This window comes from Trichosurus vulpecula, chromosome 4 (assembly GCF_011100635.1).
Source record: "Trichosurus vulpecula isolate mTriVul1 chromosome 4, mTriVul1.pri, whole genome shotgun sequence".
In the NCBI taxonomy this organism is placed as follows: domain Eukaryota; kingdom Metazoa; phylum Chordata; class Mammalia; order Diprotodontia; family Phalangeridae; genus Trichosurus; species Trichosurus vulpecula.
The window spans coordinates 18,099,577-18,116,844 of record NC_050576.1 but is presented as its reverse complement, the minus strand read 5'-3'; the positions used below and the strand labels follow the sequence as shown (position 1 = coordinate 18,116,844).

Genomic DNA, 17,268 nt, shown 5'->3' with positions numbered 1-17,268 from the left:
TATATTGAATGGACTGTCAGACTTTCTGAATGCTTCCCCACCCCCAGTCGCCTCCTCCCTATTCTCCCCCCACCCCCACCCCCCACCCCTTTGCTTCAGTTGTTTGGGAAAGCTTCTGCATTTTGTCTGAGCTGCTAAAAAGTTTCTTTGTTTTTAGCTGCTGATGCATACACCACCACTGAGGAGAATACAAACAAGGAAAGTCCTAAAGTGTTTATTTTGTCTAGGAAGACAGGGGCTGAACCAATAGGATTCCTTTGGGGAGGATTTTCAAGCCCTTTGGAAAAAAATTTTTTTTAAAGAGAAAGGAAAAAAAAATGTAGCTAAGTGCATTCATGTTTACAGGGGAGGAAAGTAGTCCATTATAAGTTTTTTTTTTTAAATAACACAATAAACCCTAGAATAAAAAAGCCCTACCAAACTGGGAATAAACGGAGGAGGCATCTATCATTGGCCATCTAAGTAGATGTAACTTCGACTATTTCCAATAACTGTTTCTCTGATCAAGCTTCCTGTATTTATTTGATTGCCAGCAATCGAAAAGATAGAGTGCTTTTAACAAACATCTATGTATCCGTCCACTGGATGGGCAGTAATCCCAATCTTTGTCCCAGGATTCCATAATGTCAGTGTTGAAACTGACAGGGGATAGAAATGGATTGCTTTTCAACAGAAGTCTGATGCCCCCTCGCCTGGTGGCTCTGCACGGATTTTTAAAAGTTCGTCTGAGGTTTGGACACGTTCCCCTACACCCCATTCCCAAATCGCTTGGCTGGGAATCCTGAAAGGTCCAGGAGGCTTTGAGTTCCATAGGTTATTTCAGGGGCCTCTTATTTCCACTCAGGTTATAAAGCCCCTTCTGACTTAGACAAAGTATTGCCTGAAAAGCAGATGTAATACACAAAGTCGGCTTGGAATAAAAAGCGACAGACTGTGAGCACATGTTTGGGTCTCATTGAAACGCACCAGCATCGCCCCGGCTGGCCACTTTTGAGGTAGCTTCTTACTGGTCAAGTAACAAGGATTTTTTTTGTGTGTGCCACAGTTTTGTTGCAGAGGCTGATGGGAAAATCATTTGCATACATCTTGTTACAAAGGATGACTACTTCCTGGCTTAGACAAAGTGTTGCCTGATAAACAGACTTAACACACAAGTGTCTGTCTGGAATAAACAACAGCGAGCTGTGATTTCCATTTCCATTATCAGTGATAATCTCTTTCCCAGTATTGGGGAATTAAGAACCTTCTTCTTAAAACGAAACAAAACAAAACAAATTAAAAAAAAAAAACAGACCTGCATGGCTGGGATTTTGCACCAGAATCTTTATTTGTGTATTGAAGAGTTTTGGAGCATATTGGCCATAGGTTTGGGGCCAATTTAAAAAGAGAAAAAGAAATTTGTCTGGATAAGCAGAGTTGTGTAAATGAGCACTGAGTATAAGACACAAGCATGGACACTGGGAAAGTGCACACTTAACTTGGCAGATCCAGTTACCATTAATGTGGGCATTTGCCTTTTATTTAAAAAAGAAATTCTCCTAGACTTCTACACATGTGAAAAAAATTATTTAGAATAGCTCTGGCTTCCCGGCCTCTTTTTGTATTAATTGCCTGTTGACTCATTAATGGACTGCTTTTAGAAACCTGAAATCCCCAAAGAGAAATGAACTTTTCTGTGTTATGAATATATAGGTAACTACATGTCACTGCTCTGCTAAGCTGCCTTTCTTATCAGAACCCAAATTTTACATTTAATTTTGTGTGGGATAAAGGAGTAAGAGTTTGGTGTCTGGAGGCTGATCTCCCACAGATAGGCCTCTGTGTAGATGGTGCAGCCAGGTCGAGCTATGCTTTTGGTTTCAACTCGTCCAGCTCTCCCACGTCATCTCAGGCTGTTATTTTTTTTAAAAAATAGGAATAAACAATCTCCTTCCTCTTTCAGACTCTTATCTGAGTGTTTCTATTTCAATCATAGACTCATGTCAAATATATATATATATATATGTATATATATACATATACACACATATATATATATATATATTTAAAGGTTTTTAACCTTTTTTTATATTATTGGCTTCTTTGAAAGTCTGGTTAATCCTATGGATCCCTACTCAGAACAATATTTTAAAATGCATAAAATATATCGAATAACAAAAGAAAGCCAAATATAATGAAATACAATGTCATTTTTTAAAAAATATTTTTAAAAAGTTCAAAGACCCCAGGTTTAGAACTCATGGTCTAAAAAAACTGTATACATACACAGATAGATATAGATATGTAGTATATGTATGTGTATATGTGCACATGTGTGTGTGTGTGTGTGTGTGTGTGTGTGTATCTGTTGATACTCCTCTTTTTATTTCGCTCTCAGTTCCCAATGACTCCACCCTTCCATGCCACAAAGTACAGTGGGGAAAAAAACTCAACCCACTGGCCATGTCTGACAGTGTATATGTCTTTCTGCATCTGTTGTCCACCACCTCTTTGCCCAGAGGAGAGATACATGCTTAGCTAATGGAATATTAAAGTCATGGTTCCTCTCTTCATTTTTCAAAGTTCTGCTGTTTTTCCATGTTGAAAATTTTAGTTTTTTACAAAAGAAAGATGATGCCAAGGAATCTCTCCTAAGCAAACATCATTCCTTCAGAATGCCTTTACTTCACCATAAGCTCTTTCTCCCTGAGAGACCTAGCTATGTGAGATAAAGAGCTGAGACTGAACCCTTTTTGGAGGTTTTGAAATTCGAGAGTTGTGATTTTTAAAGCATCAAAAACCAGGGCACTTGGGGAATGTTAGGACAATAGTTAAGCTAGTTTATTTTATGCACTACTTGCTTAAAAACAGTGGCTCGCTCCTCAACCTCTCTTTGTTCTTCCACAAACAAACAAACAAAAACAAACCCAACACATTTATGACTAGGTGGTAGGACTATTGACTCATTCTCCAACCTAAACAGTTTTATCAGACAGAGTCCCAACTAAACAGATGGGACTTGAACTGGGGATGCCAAAAAAAAAAATTGCCCACCCAGCCAAATTTCTACAAGAGTAATATTTTTGCAAATCCTTTCTGAGAAAAGCATTTGCACAAAAAGAAATTTAAAAAAAAAGTTTGAGAAAGAGAACAGTCACTCAAGCAGTGTAACGATGTGAAGACTATCCTGAAAATGTCAGACAGGAGAGTTGAAGGGGTGTCTCCTGAACAGCAGCTGGCCACTCTCTGGGTGGTCTGATGGAGCTCTTCCAAGTCACTGGCCGCATGGGTATAGCCCCCTCTTTCCATCTGAATCCAGATGAGAGTGGGCAGCCGCCAATGTTCTGTTCCAACCTTCCAACCTATGACTCTCCCCTCTTTTTTCCTACGCCCTCTCCCCCCAACAGCATTAGGCACCTAAGGACCATCTCTGGAATTCTCCATTGGTATAATCTAAAGCATATTATGATTGCTAAGGTTTTAAGATTATTTGTCTATAAATGTAATTCATACTCTAAGTCAGTTGCATCTTATTTAATTTAGTGGACCTGTGCCCCTTCGCTCAAAAAAAAAATTCATCCATCCAGTTTTTTAAAAATGTATCAGTGAGGGGAGTTCCAATTGGAAAAAACTCAGAGATAAACCCTTTCCTTAATTCAAGAATTCTTTCATAGAAAAAATAATCACCTTATAATTTAAGAGCATTTGTAAATTAGATTTCTTGCAGAATTATGTTTTTAAATGAGGCATATCTATATATTAAAAAAGTCATTGTTAGTAGTAGTAATAATAGTGGCTGAAATATTTGCTATATGTAGTGCTTTCACGATGTACAGATTGCTTTATTTATATGACCTTATTTGATCATGGTAAAATTCTACTGGTTAATGCTAAATCTTTTGAAAAATAAACAAGGAATTTTGCTCACTTACTGGATTTAGAAAGATATTACCCGTACACTCCAAGTGCTAATAATCGCTGGTTTTTAATGATGCCGACCTAGTGATCATGTTGCATTCTCTTCTCTCTTCATCAGAACTGTCTGGCTAATATGGAAATTGGCTGGTTAATGCTTACACTATTCTAAGTTTGGACTTTGCCTATGACCTATGTACACAGACAGATAAACTTTTGAGACTTTTAAAAGGAGATTTAAGAATTTTACAACATTTTTAAACACAAGTCATTAAGACCATGTGTATACTAGAAAAAATAGGAACAATTCCTGAATTTCGTGTAGTGTTATGGTAAAAAAAATTTCTGCAAATATTTAATTATTTGTCTATTGAGCATAATCGGGCCATCCTGTTCATTTAAGAGATTTCTGTACAAGATCATGCAATAGGGATGGTCACTGCAGATCAGTCTTGAATTTCAAAATACACATCTGACATCATCGCTTTTTAAATTGTAAAATGGTGGACCTGGAAGAGAGCTTAAGAGATTCTGTGACTCAGCTCTGTCTAAAGTAGAAGCCCCTTACTTAAATCACATAAGAAAGATAGCTGCATATCTTATTTTTGAAGCTCTTAAGGGACAGAGACTTTACAAATTATCTTTTTTCCTCTCTTTAGTATTTAATAACCCTCCATACTGCATTGCGTAGTAATGTCATAGAATAACTTGTGGTGTTTCAAAAACATTTGTACAGTCATAGAGCGGAAGCCAGAAAAGATCTTAGAGCTCATATAGTGAGATCCCCTCATTTTGTAGATGACAAAACAGAAGCCCACAGAGAGGCAGTGACAGGTCCAAGACCACCCATCCAATACGTGGCAGAGCCAGGTTCAAACTCTCACCTTCTGGCTCCAAATCCATGTTTCCTTTCCATTGCATAGTCTGTCCCCTTTTTTCAAGGTAAATAACCCAATACCTTTGATGGATCCTCAGAGACCTAATTTTTCTTTCTCTTATGCATGGGTGTTCTATAGTTTCTCCACTTTCAGATTTTTGTTTTTAAGTGTGGAACAATATTTTAAATGTTGGAAAAAGCATTAGACTTGGAGTCAGAAACCTGCAGCTCAAATCTCAGCTTCCCTATGCCCTTTTAGTGTTGTTGGTGGTGGTTGTCCTTCATTTTTGAAGAGAATTTAAGTGAGACAGAGCTGCACAGAGTCCTTAGCCTCACTGTCTTCCAGCGTCATCGAAGTCCAGTGGCAAGGCAAAAGTCGGGACAATTGGCGATGGCCCAAGAAACAGTTTTATTAAAAACAGCATTGAACGTCAGTATAGACAACTGAGCTTTTTTTTCCCTAAAGTTACCAGTCATTTAATGTATTTCCACACAGAAAATATTCTAACAGTTTATAATACTTCCTCTGTTTCCCTATCAGAATTTTCTATTCTTTCCTTCTCTTCTTCTGTAGTCATAGTTATGTATAAAATGTTTTTTTACATATATACATATATAATTATTATATGATACCTATTATGTAATTGATAATTAAGGTACTACATTCTTCCGGTTCTATTTTTTCTCTCTGCATTATAGCATAAAGGTCTTTCCAAGTTTCTTTCTATTCCTCATACTTGTTGATCTTAATTGCATTATGACACTCCATTAAATAAACGTGCCACAATTTATCAGGGGTTGTTAGACATTTTCTTCCTTTCCGTCTTTCTTTCTTTTTCATTCATTCTTTCCTTCCTTCCTTTCTTTCTTTCTTTCTTTCTTTCTTTCTTTCTTTCTTTCTTTCTTTCTTTCTTTCTGTCTTTCTTTTTCTTTCATTCTTTCCTACCTTCCTTTCTTTCCTTCCTTCCTTTCTTTCCTCCTTTCTTTCTTTCTCTTTCTTTCCTTCCCCCCCGCCCCCGTCTAAATCAGTGATAAATAATACCACTTGGAAAATCTTTGAACATACAGTTTCCTTTAAAAAAACAAAACCTTATTCTTTGTAACGTTTAGGAGTGTATGTATTCATAGGCAAGTAAGTTAAGCTCCCTGAATTTCAGTTTCTTCATCTGTAAGATGAGCCTGGCAATAATAGTCACGTGCAGTGCTCATGCGAAGAGCACGCATGCCCTTGGTGTTATATCACACACTACACAGTAATGACAGTAAATTCAGCTTTTCTATAAGCATCGTACGATGGCAAAGCTGAAGCCCAGACTGGTGAATCATGTGCCTGAAACCATTAGGTGTCAGGAGTGGAAGGAAAATACCTGTTTTCACAGTTTATTTCTCCTCCTCCTGCCCCTGCCCCTCCCCCCATGATGACAAAAAATCAGTACAATCTTTGTTTATTTGTTTGTTTTTGTTGAGGGGCAGGGCTTGCAGGTAGAACAGGGTTCAGATCTCTTCCTTATTTCCAAACTTGAACATCTGGTAATGTGTTCATGGCATCCTTTAGAGTCAAAGACTACTGGCACCTCTCCCCCTCTATCATTTTCATTCAATTACGGTATCACTAATATTGTTGAGAGACACGGGGCCACCAGTGGATGAAGAGATGGTTTCAGAGTCAGGAAATGCTGGGTTTCATGTTCCCCTTGACATATACTAGTTGGGTGACCTTGGTCAAGTCATGTAACCTGTGCCCCACACCACTTTCTGAGATTGTAAGATGCCTGGACCTGATCAACATGTGTAAAGGCAATCTCCTCACCATGAACTCCCTTATACAAATGAAATCACAGGTCTGAATTTTTAAAAAGAGTTAATTTTATAATTATTTCTCATATTTCTAAACTCTGATACTTTGATGTATCAGAGATTGTTTTAACTGGGCATTCCCTTCAACACTGCAGGTTTCAAGCCTGTGGTGACTGGCCCATCCAGTGGGACTTTTGTCTATGCCTTCCTTACTGTAAATCTTTCTGAGGGGTCCAGTTCATCCTATCATAAATTTGGATATACATTTATGTACACATGGACACACACACACACACACACTTTAGAGATAGAATATATTTTGTATACTTTTAGAATATGCTTCGTATGCCTATGAAATATACAATATGTATGCATATACACTTATAAACATATTACATGTAAATATATAGATTTGTATATGTATATGCATGCTCTGCCATCTTTAAAGCCTCTTATCATGCAATAGACCTTCTCTACTATCACAGTTTTTATACCTCCGTTTTACAGATAAGGTAACTGAGGATTAGAAATATAGGAGGCTTGCTCCAGATCACACAGCTGGTTAACAGCAGACGTAGGACCCAAAGCCAGTTCTTTTGACTCCTACTCAGCTGTTCTTTCTTTCACCATAGTCCGCGGCTGCCATGCAAAGACGCATCCATCACCTGACATGTTGGCACTAGGCTTTCTCAATGTCCTAGTATCTGCTCTGTAGGGGAACCTCCCAGGTGCAGATCAATAATATTGACTACATACTACATGGTTTTTCTCTCCATTTCAGTTCTCCTCCTGAGTGGATTAGCCTTAGAATCCACTTAGCCCCCATAATAACACAGCAGACACAGAGCCCTGATGACAGTTTCTACAGACTGTAGAATATATGCCTGTGTTTTGGGGGCATGTACTTAGATTATTTTGAATGTCCCAGAGTATTCTAAGAATAGTCATGATTTCATTGATTTAACTACTAATTTCACCACCAACAGAGACCTCATTCAGTATCTTATGTATGTTTTTAGGAGCAGAGGATTTATAGCTGGAAGAGGGACGTAGCAGATCCCGAGTCCAGTTTCTTCATTTTACAAGGAAGGAAACTGTGACCAAATAAGATTTAAGGGATTTGCCTGACGGCAAACAGATACTACGTGGCAGGAACAGAATGGGAGAACCTGGTCTTCTTGTTCTAAATACAACGATTTTTTTTCCTACCGCACCTTTCATGTCTGCTCAGATTCCATCATCAGGTAGCCAGCCTCCCTTCTGTCGTGATCTCCTCTGAACTCATATAGGCTAGGTTAAGGCTTGAAGCCTTTCTCCATTAGTAGGACCAGCCAGAGCTTACCCTCCCGGGATGTCGTGAGTACACTGATCACTTTCATGCCACACTGAGGTATTGAGACACAACTTCAGTGAAGGTCTGGAGCAAAATGATTTCTTTTAAAGACCCACTCCTGTTTTATTCATGCGCTAATACCTGGTGAATTTTAGAAAGTTGGCCCGACAGATAAAAAACAGGTAGCCATTTGCTCTGTTTTCTTTGTATTGCAGAATGTAAAACATAAAATGGAAAGTCTCCATTCTGGACAGATCAGTCCTTACATGTTACCTTACTTTGGCTCTCACCACAAAGTCAAGGGCTAGAGGTGGAGTCCTCAGAGAGGAGCGATAGTTTAGAGAAGGCTGAATCGAGAGCCGAGGACATTCACGGCCGTCGGTGTGAGTCAGGAATTAAGTCAGGAGTTTCTGATGCTCACACAAAGAACCAGCTTATGGAAGCAAAGGCTGCTACTTGACGCATTAGTATTTCTTTTATTCCTTTACCCGGTGATTTTGTCGATAGTGAAATATCTTTGTCTGGGCACTCTGGCAATGTAGCCGTAGGCGCCATGAAAGTACAGAGATAGATGGATGCTAGTTCAATTAAGCAGTCTGATCCCAGCCTCCTATATGCTAACCTTGTCTATTTTAGGTTTAAATTTCTGCTCATACATTTTTTAAAAACCAAAAGAAACATTACTTTTCAAGGTTATGTTGAAGTCTAAGCTTCCTTAAACAAAAAGCCAGTCCCCAGATGAAAAAGAAAAATTGATAACTCTAATGCACTTCCTCACAATAATGTTTCCAACTCCATCTGAAATCTTTTAAATATACTCCTTAATAACATTCGCTTCATGGTAATATACAAAATCTTTGGCTTTCAACCAAAGCCAACCTAAGGCAACAGGGCAACTCATAGCTGCTGTTCCTGCTGGCCTCTGAGTTCAAGAGGGACTCCCAATTACAGTTCGCTTTGACTATTTTTTCGTTGCTATAGGTGGTGAAATTCAGCCGGCAATATTGTAAGTAAAACAAAAAAAAAGAGTAGTCAATTAGGAGATGTACTTTTCAGTTATGAAAAGTCTCCATCAGCGATAGAGAACAAAGGAGCAAATGAATTGTTAACCTTCACTATGCCAAGAATGATTTTATTGATTGAATGCTAACACTTAAGAAGGAGATCTTTCATTTGTATAAATTATGTATGGATAGAAATTAATTTATACCTCTGGCCAGTCACCTGTTCAGTTACACACTCAGAAGCGTTAGTGACCCCTTGTAATATCAGAGGCGGTCTCTATCCAGAACGCCCAAATGTGCAGCGTCCGTAGGACTCAGAGGTCCTTTTGGAGTCAGAAAGATATGCCAGGAGAGTGAGTGAGGGGGAGAGGAGTGACAAAATCCTTCAGGCCACTCAAACCCCACGATAACTAAAGTTAACAGAGACAGACAGTCCATTACCAGATGACAGTATCTGCAGCTTTCGAATGCAACTTGAGAAATAAAATTCCATTTTTGAATATGGCTAGAGAGATGCCTCCTTCGGTATTGGTTGCTGAGCCTTTCATAAACAGGCTTGGTTACCTTGCATACCAATTTTCCCACATCTCCTTACTGTTTAGCGGAGGAGTTTTTTTTTTTTTTGTTGTTGTTGTTTTTTTAAATTCGTTCCCTAAACAACTCTAGGTACCTTTCCAATGGTTTCTCGTCCCATATCCCTGTTTCATTTCTGCAGAGCTAGAGAAGAAAAAGCAAATCTAAAGCGCAAAAGAACAAAGACCACTTTCAAATACTGAACCATTTGGGTTCAGTGTGTGTGTGTGTGTGTGTGTGTAGATTCACTAGCATCTCTTGTTTTTAAATTTTGTTGGAGAGATCCCTCAGAAAACCTACACTCTCACTATAAACCCTATAGGACAAAAAATTGTATTTTCCTAAAATATTCTACTTGTGGAGAGTTGGTGAAAAGTAGAGAGACCATGCTTAGGAACCAGAGTACAGGCTCAACTTCTCTACAGAAACCTGGAGTCATCCTAGTTGGAAGAGTCAGATTTCTAAAGAAAATAGTCCTATGGATTAAACACGATGTTCGACTCTGGTGACATGATAGAGGTTGGCAGGGGGGCAGGAGCAACCTTCTCTTTCTGGAAAAATAGAACTATATTATCTTTTCCTTTTCGCTTCATAACAGGTACCCACAGTCTAACCCTTTCCAAAGCAGAAATAAGGAATGTTTTGTCCATCTACTGAAATATGTCGAATTATTATTTTTGGAAGATTGATTTATCACTTATCATGACAAGTACACAACTTACACTAAGAACAATGATTTTCACCTCCCCAGCATTCTGCAAAGCTCGTGCAAATTTCTGTAATTGACATTTAAAACATGATTCCTCTATAAAAGCTTTTGGTATCACTTCCCCCACTTCTCCAATTTTTGGTGAAGACTTTCTGTTCTTTTTGATAAGTAATTGTAAGTGATTTCTTTTTAAAGTATTTTTTGACATTTAGAGCTTTTATTTTTATTTGTGCTACAGAAGCTGTTGCCAGATGATTAAAAGTATGGCTTTGCCAGGCTTAAATCCCCATTTCAATTTTCTCGCCTCCTGTTCCTTGGACCTTTTAATGGGCTCTAAGGCATTTACTGGGTAGCCAATCTATAGAGTCACCAGGTTAGAGTTATTTTTAAAAATCTGAATATTTAAAATAGGCATTTTCTTTATAGTACTTTCCTATAATTAAAATCCTCATTTGCTTAAAAGGAGGTAGTTTTTCTAAAGCAATAAATTAGCATTGCTTGACCCAAGGTCACTACTAGTGCTGATTCTTTCTGGGTTATTAATACCTCAAAGAAAAAAGAAGGAAGGTGCAATAACTCTCCTGCAGTAGATGTAAGACTTTCCATTTAATCATGGAGAAGGGTCATGACCTTTTGATCTTGCATTGACTTCTTACAGAAATGTGGTCGGATTTCAGACAGGTGAATTCTAAACCTTGGGAAGTCAAGGTTAAGTTGGGATTTAGCTGGTCCGCAGATGTCGATCTTTGGGGAGATTTCTATGAATCAATCATTTTGGTTCTCAACCAGCGCTGCTAGGCCGAATCCTCCTCCACCTTTTGGCTGCTGTCTCCCCTCCCAAATAAGCCTAATCACTTAGGAATGCCGTCCCAACACTGGGGCTTTATTTTGGTCTTTGGAAATTGGCTTGATGTTAAAACAATGACATTAGAAATTAGGTTAGTTGTATCAAGATATTTTCTGGTTTTGGATTAATAATAACTAAAATTGATATAGCATGCTAGGTACTATGCTAAGCGCTTAACAGATATCATCTCAATTTGATCCTTACAACAAACTTTGTGTCTCAGTGCTCCTGAAGTGTTGAATTATATTTAAATTATATATGTTATACTTAAATCTGTAACTTTTTTTTTGTTTTTGACATAATGGCCATTTTTTCTCTTTGTCCACCCCCCATTGTCCCCCAGTTATACCCTCTTTTTTAACATTGACAAACTGAGATGATAAGTCTGGTGCTAGATTCATTCAACATTCCATTGGCATAGTCCCTTACAGAAGCAGATCACAGGCTTACAGATTTTTAGTTAGAAGAGACCTTAGAGGTCCTTTAGCTCAACTCTCTCATGTTACAGATGGGGAAACTGAGACCCAGAGAAGTTAATTTATGTTATCATACTTTGTAGATAAAAACCAAACTACTTTTGTTGTTGGTATTAGTTTTTTAAAGGAAGAATAAATTCATGTCTAATGAGGTGCAAAAAATCCAGTTAGGGCCAAAAGGTTTGCTCCCCTCACAGACATTCCCAAACACTTTAATGTAAGAGAAATATAACCGTTAAAATGGGGTAAATGTTTGTTTAGAAAAGTCCTTGTGGTAGTGCATTGTTCGAAGGCAGCATACACCCCACTGGTTCTGATGGGGTGTATGCCACCAAGCATTAGTCTGAATTTGTACAGCCTTACTACAGAGATTTAAAAAAAAAATTTTTAAAACACCAGAATTTGCTACTGTTGTTTGATTGCTTTTATATACCAGCTTCAAAATATGTTTTGACATTTTATTATGCTGTGAATCAAGCCTCAGATGGGTGTCATGAAGGATGAAGTCTTCCCCAGACTCCAGCATATAAATACTGAATGAAGGCAGTTGAGAAGGATAGGACCCTTAGAAGTTTCTGAGGTGGGCTCAGGCACCTTTGGAGACCCCTTGAAGGCCCCACAGAGGGAAGACTCGAAGCGAGGTTCCGATTTCTCTCCTGAAGGCACCGGGCGCTGTTTGTGTTATCATGTCCCGATCCTGCATTCTTGTTCCTGGGTTGTACTCTCAACCTTTTTTTGAGAAAGTCTGGCGCCTATGAACCGCTTTCCACAGCAGACCCTGTAATTTTTGGCTGTCTTTTTCTGTTTTTCAGACTCGAGTCAATCTGAAAGTCCCAGCCAGCCAAGTGAAGCCGACATCAAGGACCAGCCAGAAAATGGTAAGTTTAGCCTGGGGTGACTCTCTCCTTCCTCCTTTTCAACCCCTGCAGCTATGCCTCTAGCCCAGAAACTTCCCAAACTTGAGACCTCCATCGAATGCTGAACACTGACAATTTGGTCTTCTCAAGCAGACTTGCCATTACTCCGAGCTGGAAGAGACTTTAGCAGCATCTGATCCAACCTGTACCTGAATAGGAGTCCCCAACAAGGGGTCATGAGGTCTCTCTTGGATGCTCCTAGTGATGGGAAATCACTACCTTCCAAGACAACCTTTAGCGACTTCTTAGGAAGTCGTCGACAAGCATTTATTAAGCAACTATTGCGTACCTAGAACTGTGCTAACCACAAAGGATTAAAAGAAAGGCGAGTTTAAGGGAAGACTTTCTTTCCCTCAAGCCTAAATTTGCCCTTTTCACCTTGTACCCATTGAGTGGAAGGCAGTAGGGAACCAATGAGCAGTTTTAAGCAGAAGAGCAACATTGCCCTTCCTTTTATTTACCAGAAAGCACCACAAAATAAGGGGGAGCAGCATTGGGCTCTGGGAGTCAGGGGGTAGAGTTTTAGCCTCTTCTCTGCCTCCTAACTCACTGTATAAACATGGATAAGGCACTTACTACCCCCAGCCTCAGTTTCCCCTAATGTAAAACAAGGCAGTTGGGTTTGATGATCCCTAGCATCCCTTCCAGCTTTGTATCTGCGATAGCTTGAGAAGGCATTCTTGCATAGGATACCTGAGGTCAGCTCACACCCCTCCATCAGAGACTTCCAAAACCCAGGTTGGAAGCTATAACTTTTGCAAAGAGACACTTGTGCCGGACTTGTCACTTTGTTCGTTGATAACTTGAAAAAAAGAGAAGCTCTTCAAGTTTTTTGCTTTAAATAAGTTTCGTTGATGCCTTTTACTTTGTGTCACCGTCGTGTTAATACCCCTCACCCCAAACTGAAGCCTTCCTTGTGATAACGCTCTTAATCCCTCAGTGTTCCAGGGAACTCCACGCATTGCAGAGATGGTGCCAACCTGCATGAGTGGATGGAGTTTGCTCGCAAGGGAATCTCCTCTGTCAGTGAAAGCATGAGTTCAGTCCCTATATCTCTATTGAGCCACTATATTTTGAGTGTCATCAAGATAGGTCACTCCTTCATTGGTTAGATGGGTCAGTGACCTCATGAGGATGTCTTGTTCCTCCAGTGGTGTTGTGGCATCTCAACCTGTTGGATTCTGGTCCAAGTTCTCCCATACACTCTCCAAAGAGAAACCATCCTGCATGTTGGGGCTCTTCCTTTGGGCATATATGATATCCTGTTATATTGGTCATGGTGTTCTGTCATTTTTCAGGCATGTGATTCTTCATAACCCTATTTGGGTTTTTCTTGCCAGATATACTTGACTGGTTTGCCATTTTCTTCTCCAGCGCAGTTTACAGATGAGGAAACTGAGGTTAAGTGACTTACCTAAGGTCTCACAGCTAGTAAATATCTAGGCCATATTTGAACTCAGGAAGATGAGTCTTCCAGACTCCAGACCCTGTTTGCTATGGCACCATCTAAGAAATACTGAATTATTTAATATAGCCAGTTAGTACAAATGACAAGCACAAAAGGAGGAAGAAGAGATATTGTCTGTAATGATAATCTTGGACAATTTTAAAAACATGACTATAAATTTCTACTTTTATTTATTTTTAATTTTTCCCCACTTTTGGAGAAAAGACTGAATTAAGCTTATTGATAAGACTCTCAAGAGAGTGAGTACTCAAATTCCTTTCCATCTTCCCTGGCTGAGCTAATTCCTGTCCTCTTCCTTTGATGGCTGTCAGTATTTTTGTTGTTTCTACTTCTCTATGCCTTTCCTGGCTGGAAGAAGACATGAAGAGACTTAGTACCAAGGCTGGAAAATTTCAAGCTATGTTCTACTCCAGGGGTGGGGAACCTGAGGCCTTGAGGCCACATATGGCCCTCTAGCTCCTCATGTGAAGCCCTTTAACTAAATCCTAAATGTTCTACTCATGATAATTTTGAAAGAAGAAGAAATTTGGAGTCAGAGGACCCAAGTTTGAATTTCCCTCCCCGGCACGATAGTCCATGGGCAGGCCTCTGTGTGCCTTAGTTTCCCCCTCCGTCAAATGAAGGGATTGGCCTGGACAGCCTCTGAGTCCTCTTCCAGCTCTAAATCAGTAACTCTGTGATCTTACCCCGCTAGGCAGACCCTGTGTCCTATAATGATTTTCAGCTCATAAGCCTCAGCATTTCTGCGAATTGTTAGGTGCCAAAATCACATATCCACACTGTTCTTCGACTCATCTTCCTATTTCCTTCATCCACATATTTTTAGCTGGCATTTCTCTGGTCCTTTATATTCTGTAATGTGCTTTATATGCAATGTACATGTGTAAGTGCATACATGCACACGTGTATACAACATAGTTTGGATAAATTAGGCTGGATTGTTTAGTATGGCAAATAAGTACAAAAACTTGCACTTGCATGTACTTTTAAACTTCAAATTTTATTTTTTGGTCCAGACCTGTGATTTCACAGGGAAATTCCAGGGCAGACACTTTCTGGATGAAAACAAATCAGTCTCTGTTCTTCAATTTATTGTCTTAGAGAACTACTGGGGCACTTAGAGGTTAAGTGACTTACCCAGAATCTCAAAGTCAGTAAAGTGACTTATAGAGAGTCTCACAGTCAGCACCAAACTGCCTCCCTCATTCAATCTCTCTCTCTCTCTCTCTCTCTCTCTCTGTCCATCTGTCTTTCTTTCTCTCTCCCCCCACCCTTCTCTCCCCCCTCTTCCTCCCTCCCTTTCTCCCTCCCTCCCTCTCTTTCTCTCAGATATTCTCGCTCTCTCTCCATATATGTACATAACTGTGTATACATAAATAGATGTGTATATATATGTGTGTGTGTATATATATATATAGAACTTCATCACAAAATGCTCTTGAGTTTTCTACATTCATAGTGATTTTATTTTCTCTCAAACCTATTAAGTGTGTTTTTTAGACATAATCTTCTGTGGTTTCCAATTCGGTTCAGTTTTTAAAAGTATTCAGTAAAATTTCCTATGTGCCAGGCACTGAGTTAGGCCCTGAAGATAGAAAGACCACAAGACAAACAAATCAAACCAAACCAAACCCTGCCTTCAGGGAGCTCACATTCTATGAGGTGATATTTTTAAAATTAAATTTTAATTTAATTTAAATTAATTTAATTTTAAATATTTTTAGATTCACCAAAGCTTAATTAAGTATTAGAGATACAAAGATTAATAATAAGTGGAATAATACCCAGCATTTCTGTAGCATTTGGGGGTTACAAAGCACTCGGGGATTAGATTCTCGCATTAACCCCGTGACGTGGGTGCAATTATCACCCTCAGTTTACAGCTGAGGACGTTGGAGCTGGGAGACCAAGTCACTTGCAGATATTCTGCTGGTTGTAGTTCCATATCTGGTTCCCTGATTGCTCAGAGCTTGAGAGTTCAAATAAACAGTCCCTTTAGTGAAAACATATTCAAGTCCCCCCAGATAAAAGCAGTCTCCTAGGTCAGAGGCATGAAACCCATGGTCCTCCTACTGTGCTCCTAAGTGCCCTGAACCAGATTAAATTGTAATTGGGAAATATTTAACAAAATAAATTGAAACACAATAAGACATATGTAACACTACATTTTAAAACTAAGTCAGTAGGCATGCTCAGGGATCCTTCTCTGCAGATTAGTGACCTATCCCCATTTCTACCAGAGATTCACACCACTATCCCAGGTAGTTTTAAATACAACAACAACAAAAACTTTGGGTAAAAAATTCTCTAGTCTCAAGAGCCCTGTGCTCAGGCCTAGAGTTGACTTGACATCGTCCTTGCCCCAAGAAGCCGTGGCTGGATCCTGACTCAGTCTACAGGGGAGCAAAGTTAACTCAAAGTCCTCCCCGTGCTTCTGCAGTGCTCACAAAGTCCTGTCTAGTGTTGGGGGCGGGGAGGAGGTGCCCAGCTCATACTGCCTCAGCTCAGCCAGTATGCTTGCCTACAACACACAGCTAGAAAGTGACTGAGGCAGGATTCCAAGACAGGTTTTTCCGGCCTCAGGCCCAGCATTCTGTGGCATATAGCTAACTGATAAAGTCCTCTTCCAATCCCACTTCTGATACATTCTAATAACATGATGATAGGCGGGTCCCTTTGCATTGTTATACCTCATCTATAAAATGCATGAGTTAGGCTAGACCTCCCCTAGATTTCATCCAGGGGTCTTCCCTCCTGAAGCTGAGATTCTCCTGATGTTGTGGGTGGGGAAATCTAACATGTTCACAAAGGAGTCTAATTGTTAACCATTTTTCATCAGCCTTTTAAAAAGTGTCAGTGTCGTAAATTGTCTTCATTCTTCATTTCTCAGTCAATCAATACTGGGAGCTGTCGGTTTGTTTTCTAATTGTTGATAGGCCTATCCAAATATATTAGTTTAGTTTGGGGTTTAAATAGAACTCTGGTCTGCAGGGTTTAGTCAGTCAGGCCTGGCCATTCCCCCGCAAGGCCTGTGTTTCATGCGATTTCATAAAATGGCCGACAGACCGTTTTCATGCAAATATGAATCCAGAGAGGGTGAGACCTGGCAGAGTTTCCCGGAGCCGTCTGCCGGACAGAGATTGTGCTTTCTGCAATCCAAGGCGTAACCGTCGCTGAGCTCCAGGAACCTTGGATCATGCAGCTGAAGGAACAAGGAGAGTACCCGAGTCCAGCTTAGATGCCAGACATATTTACCCCGAGCACAGAGCTACAGGAAGCATGGTTCGGGGGAAGGGACACAAGAACTGGGGAGGTCCCAAACCTGCTTAGGTTATCTGCGTTACCTTAGGCAGGTCACTCTACCTTTATAAGC

At 39.7% G+C, this 17,268-nt stretch overlaps 1 protein-coding gene across 2 annotated transcripts in view; it reads left to right on the top strand.

Moving 5' to 3' along the window:
- NFIA (nuclear factor I A) overlaps nucleotides 1-17,268 on the top strand; it is a 463,777-nt gene that overhangs the window by 242,704 nt on the left and 203,805 nt on the right. For both annotated transcript variants that reach the window (XM_036754715.1, XM_036754716.1), the window contains exon 3: nucleotides 12,323-12,388. In XM_036754715.1, coding sequence (XP_036610610.1) covers nucleotides 12,323-12,388 — 66 coding nt within the window. The remainder of the gene's footprint in view (nucleotides 1-12,322; nucleotides 12,389-17,268) is intronic.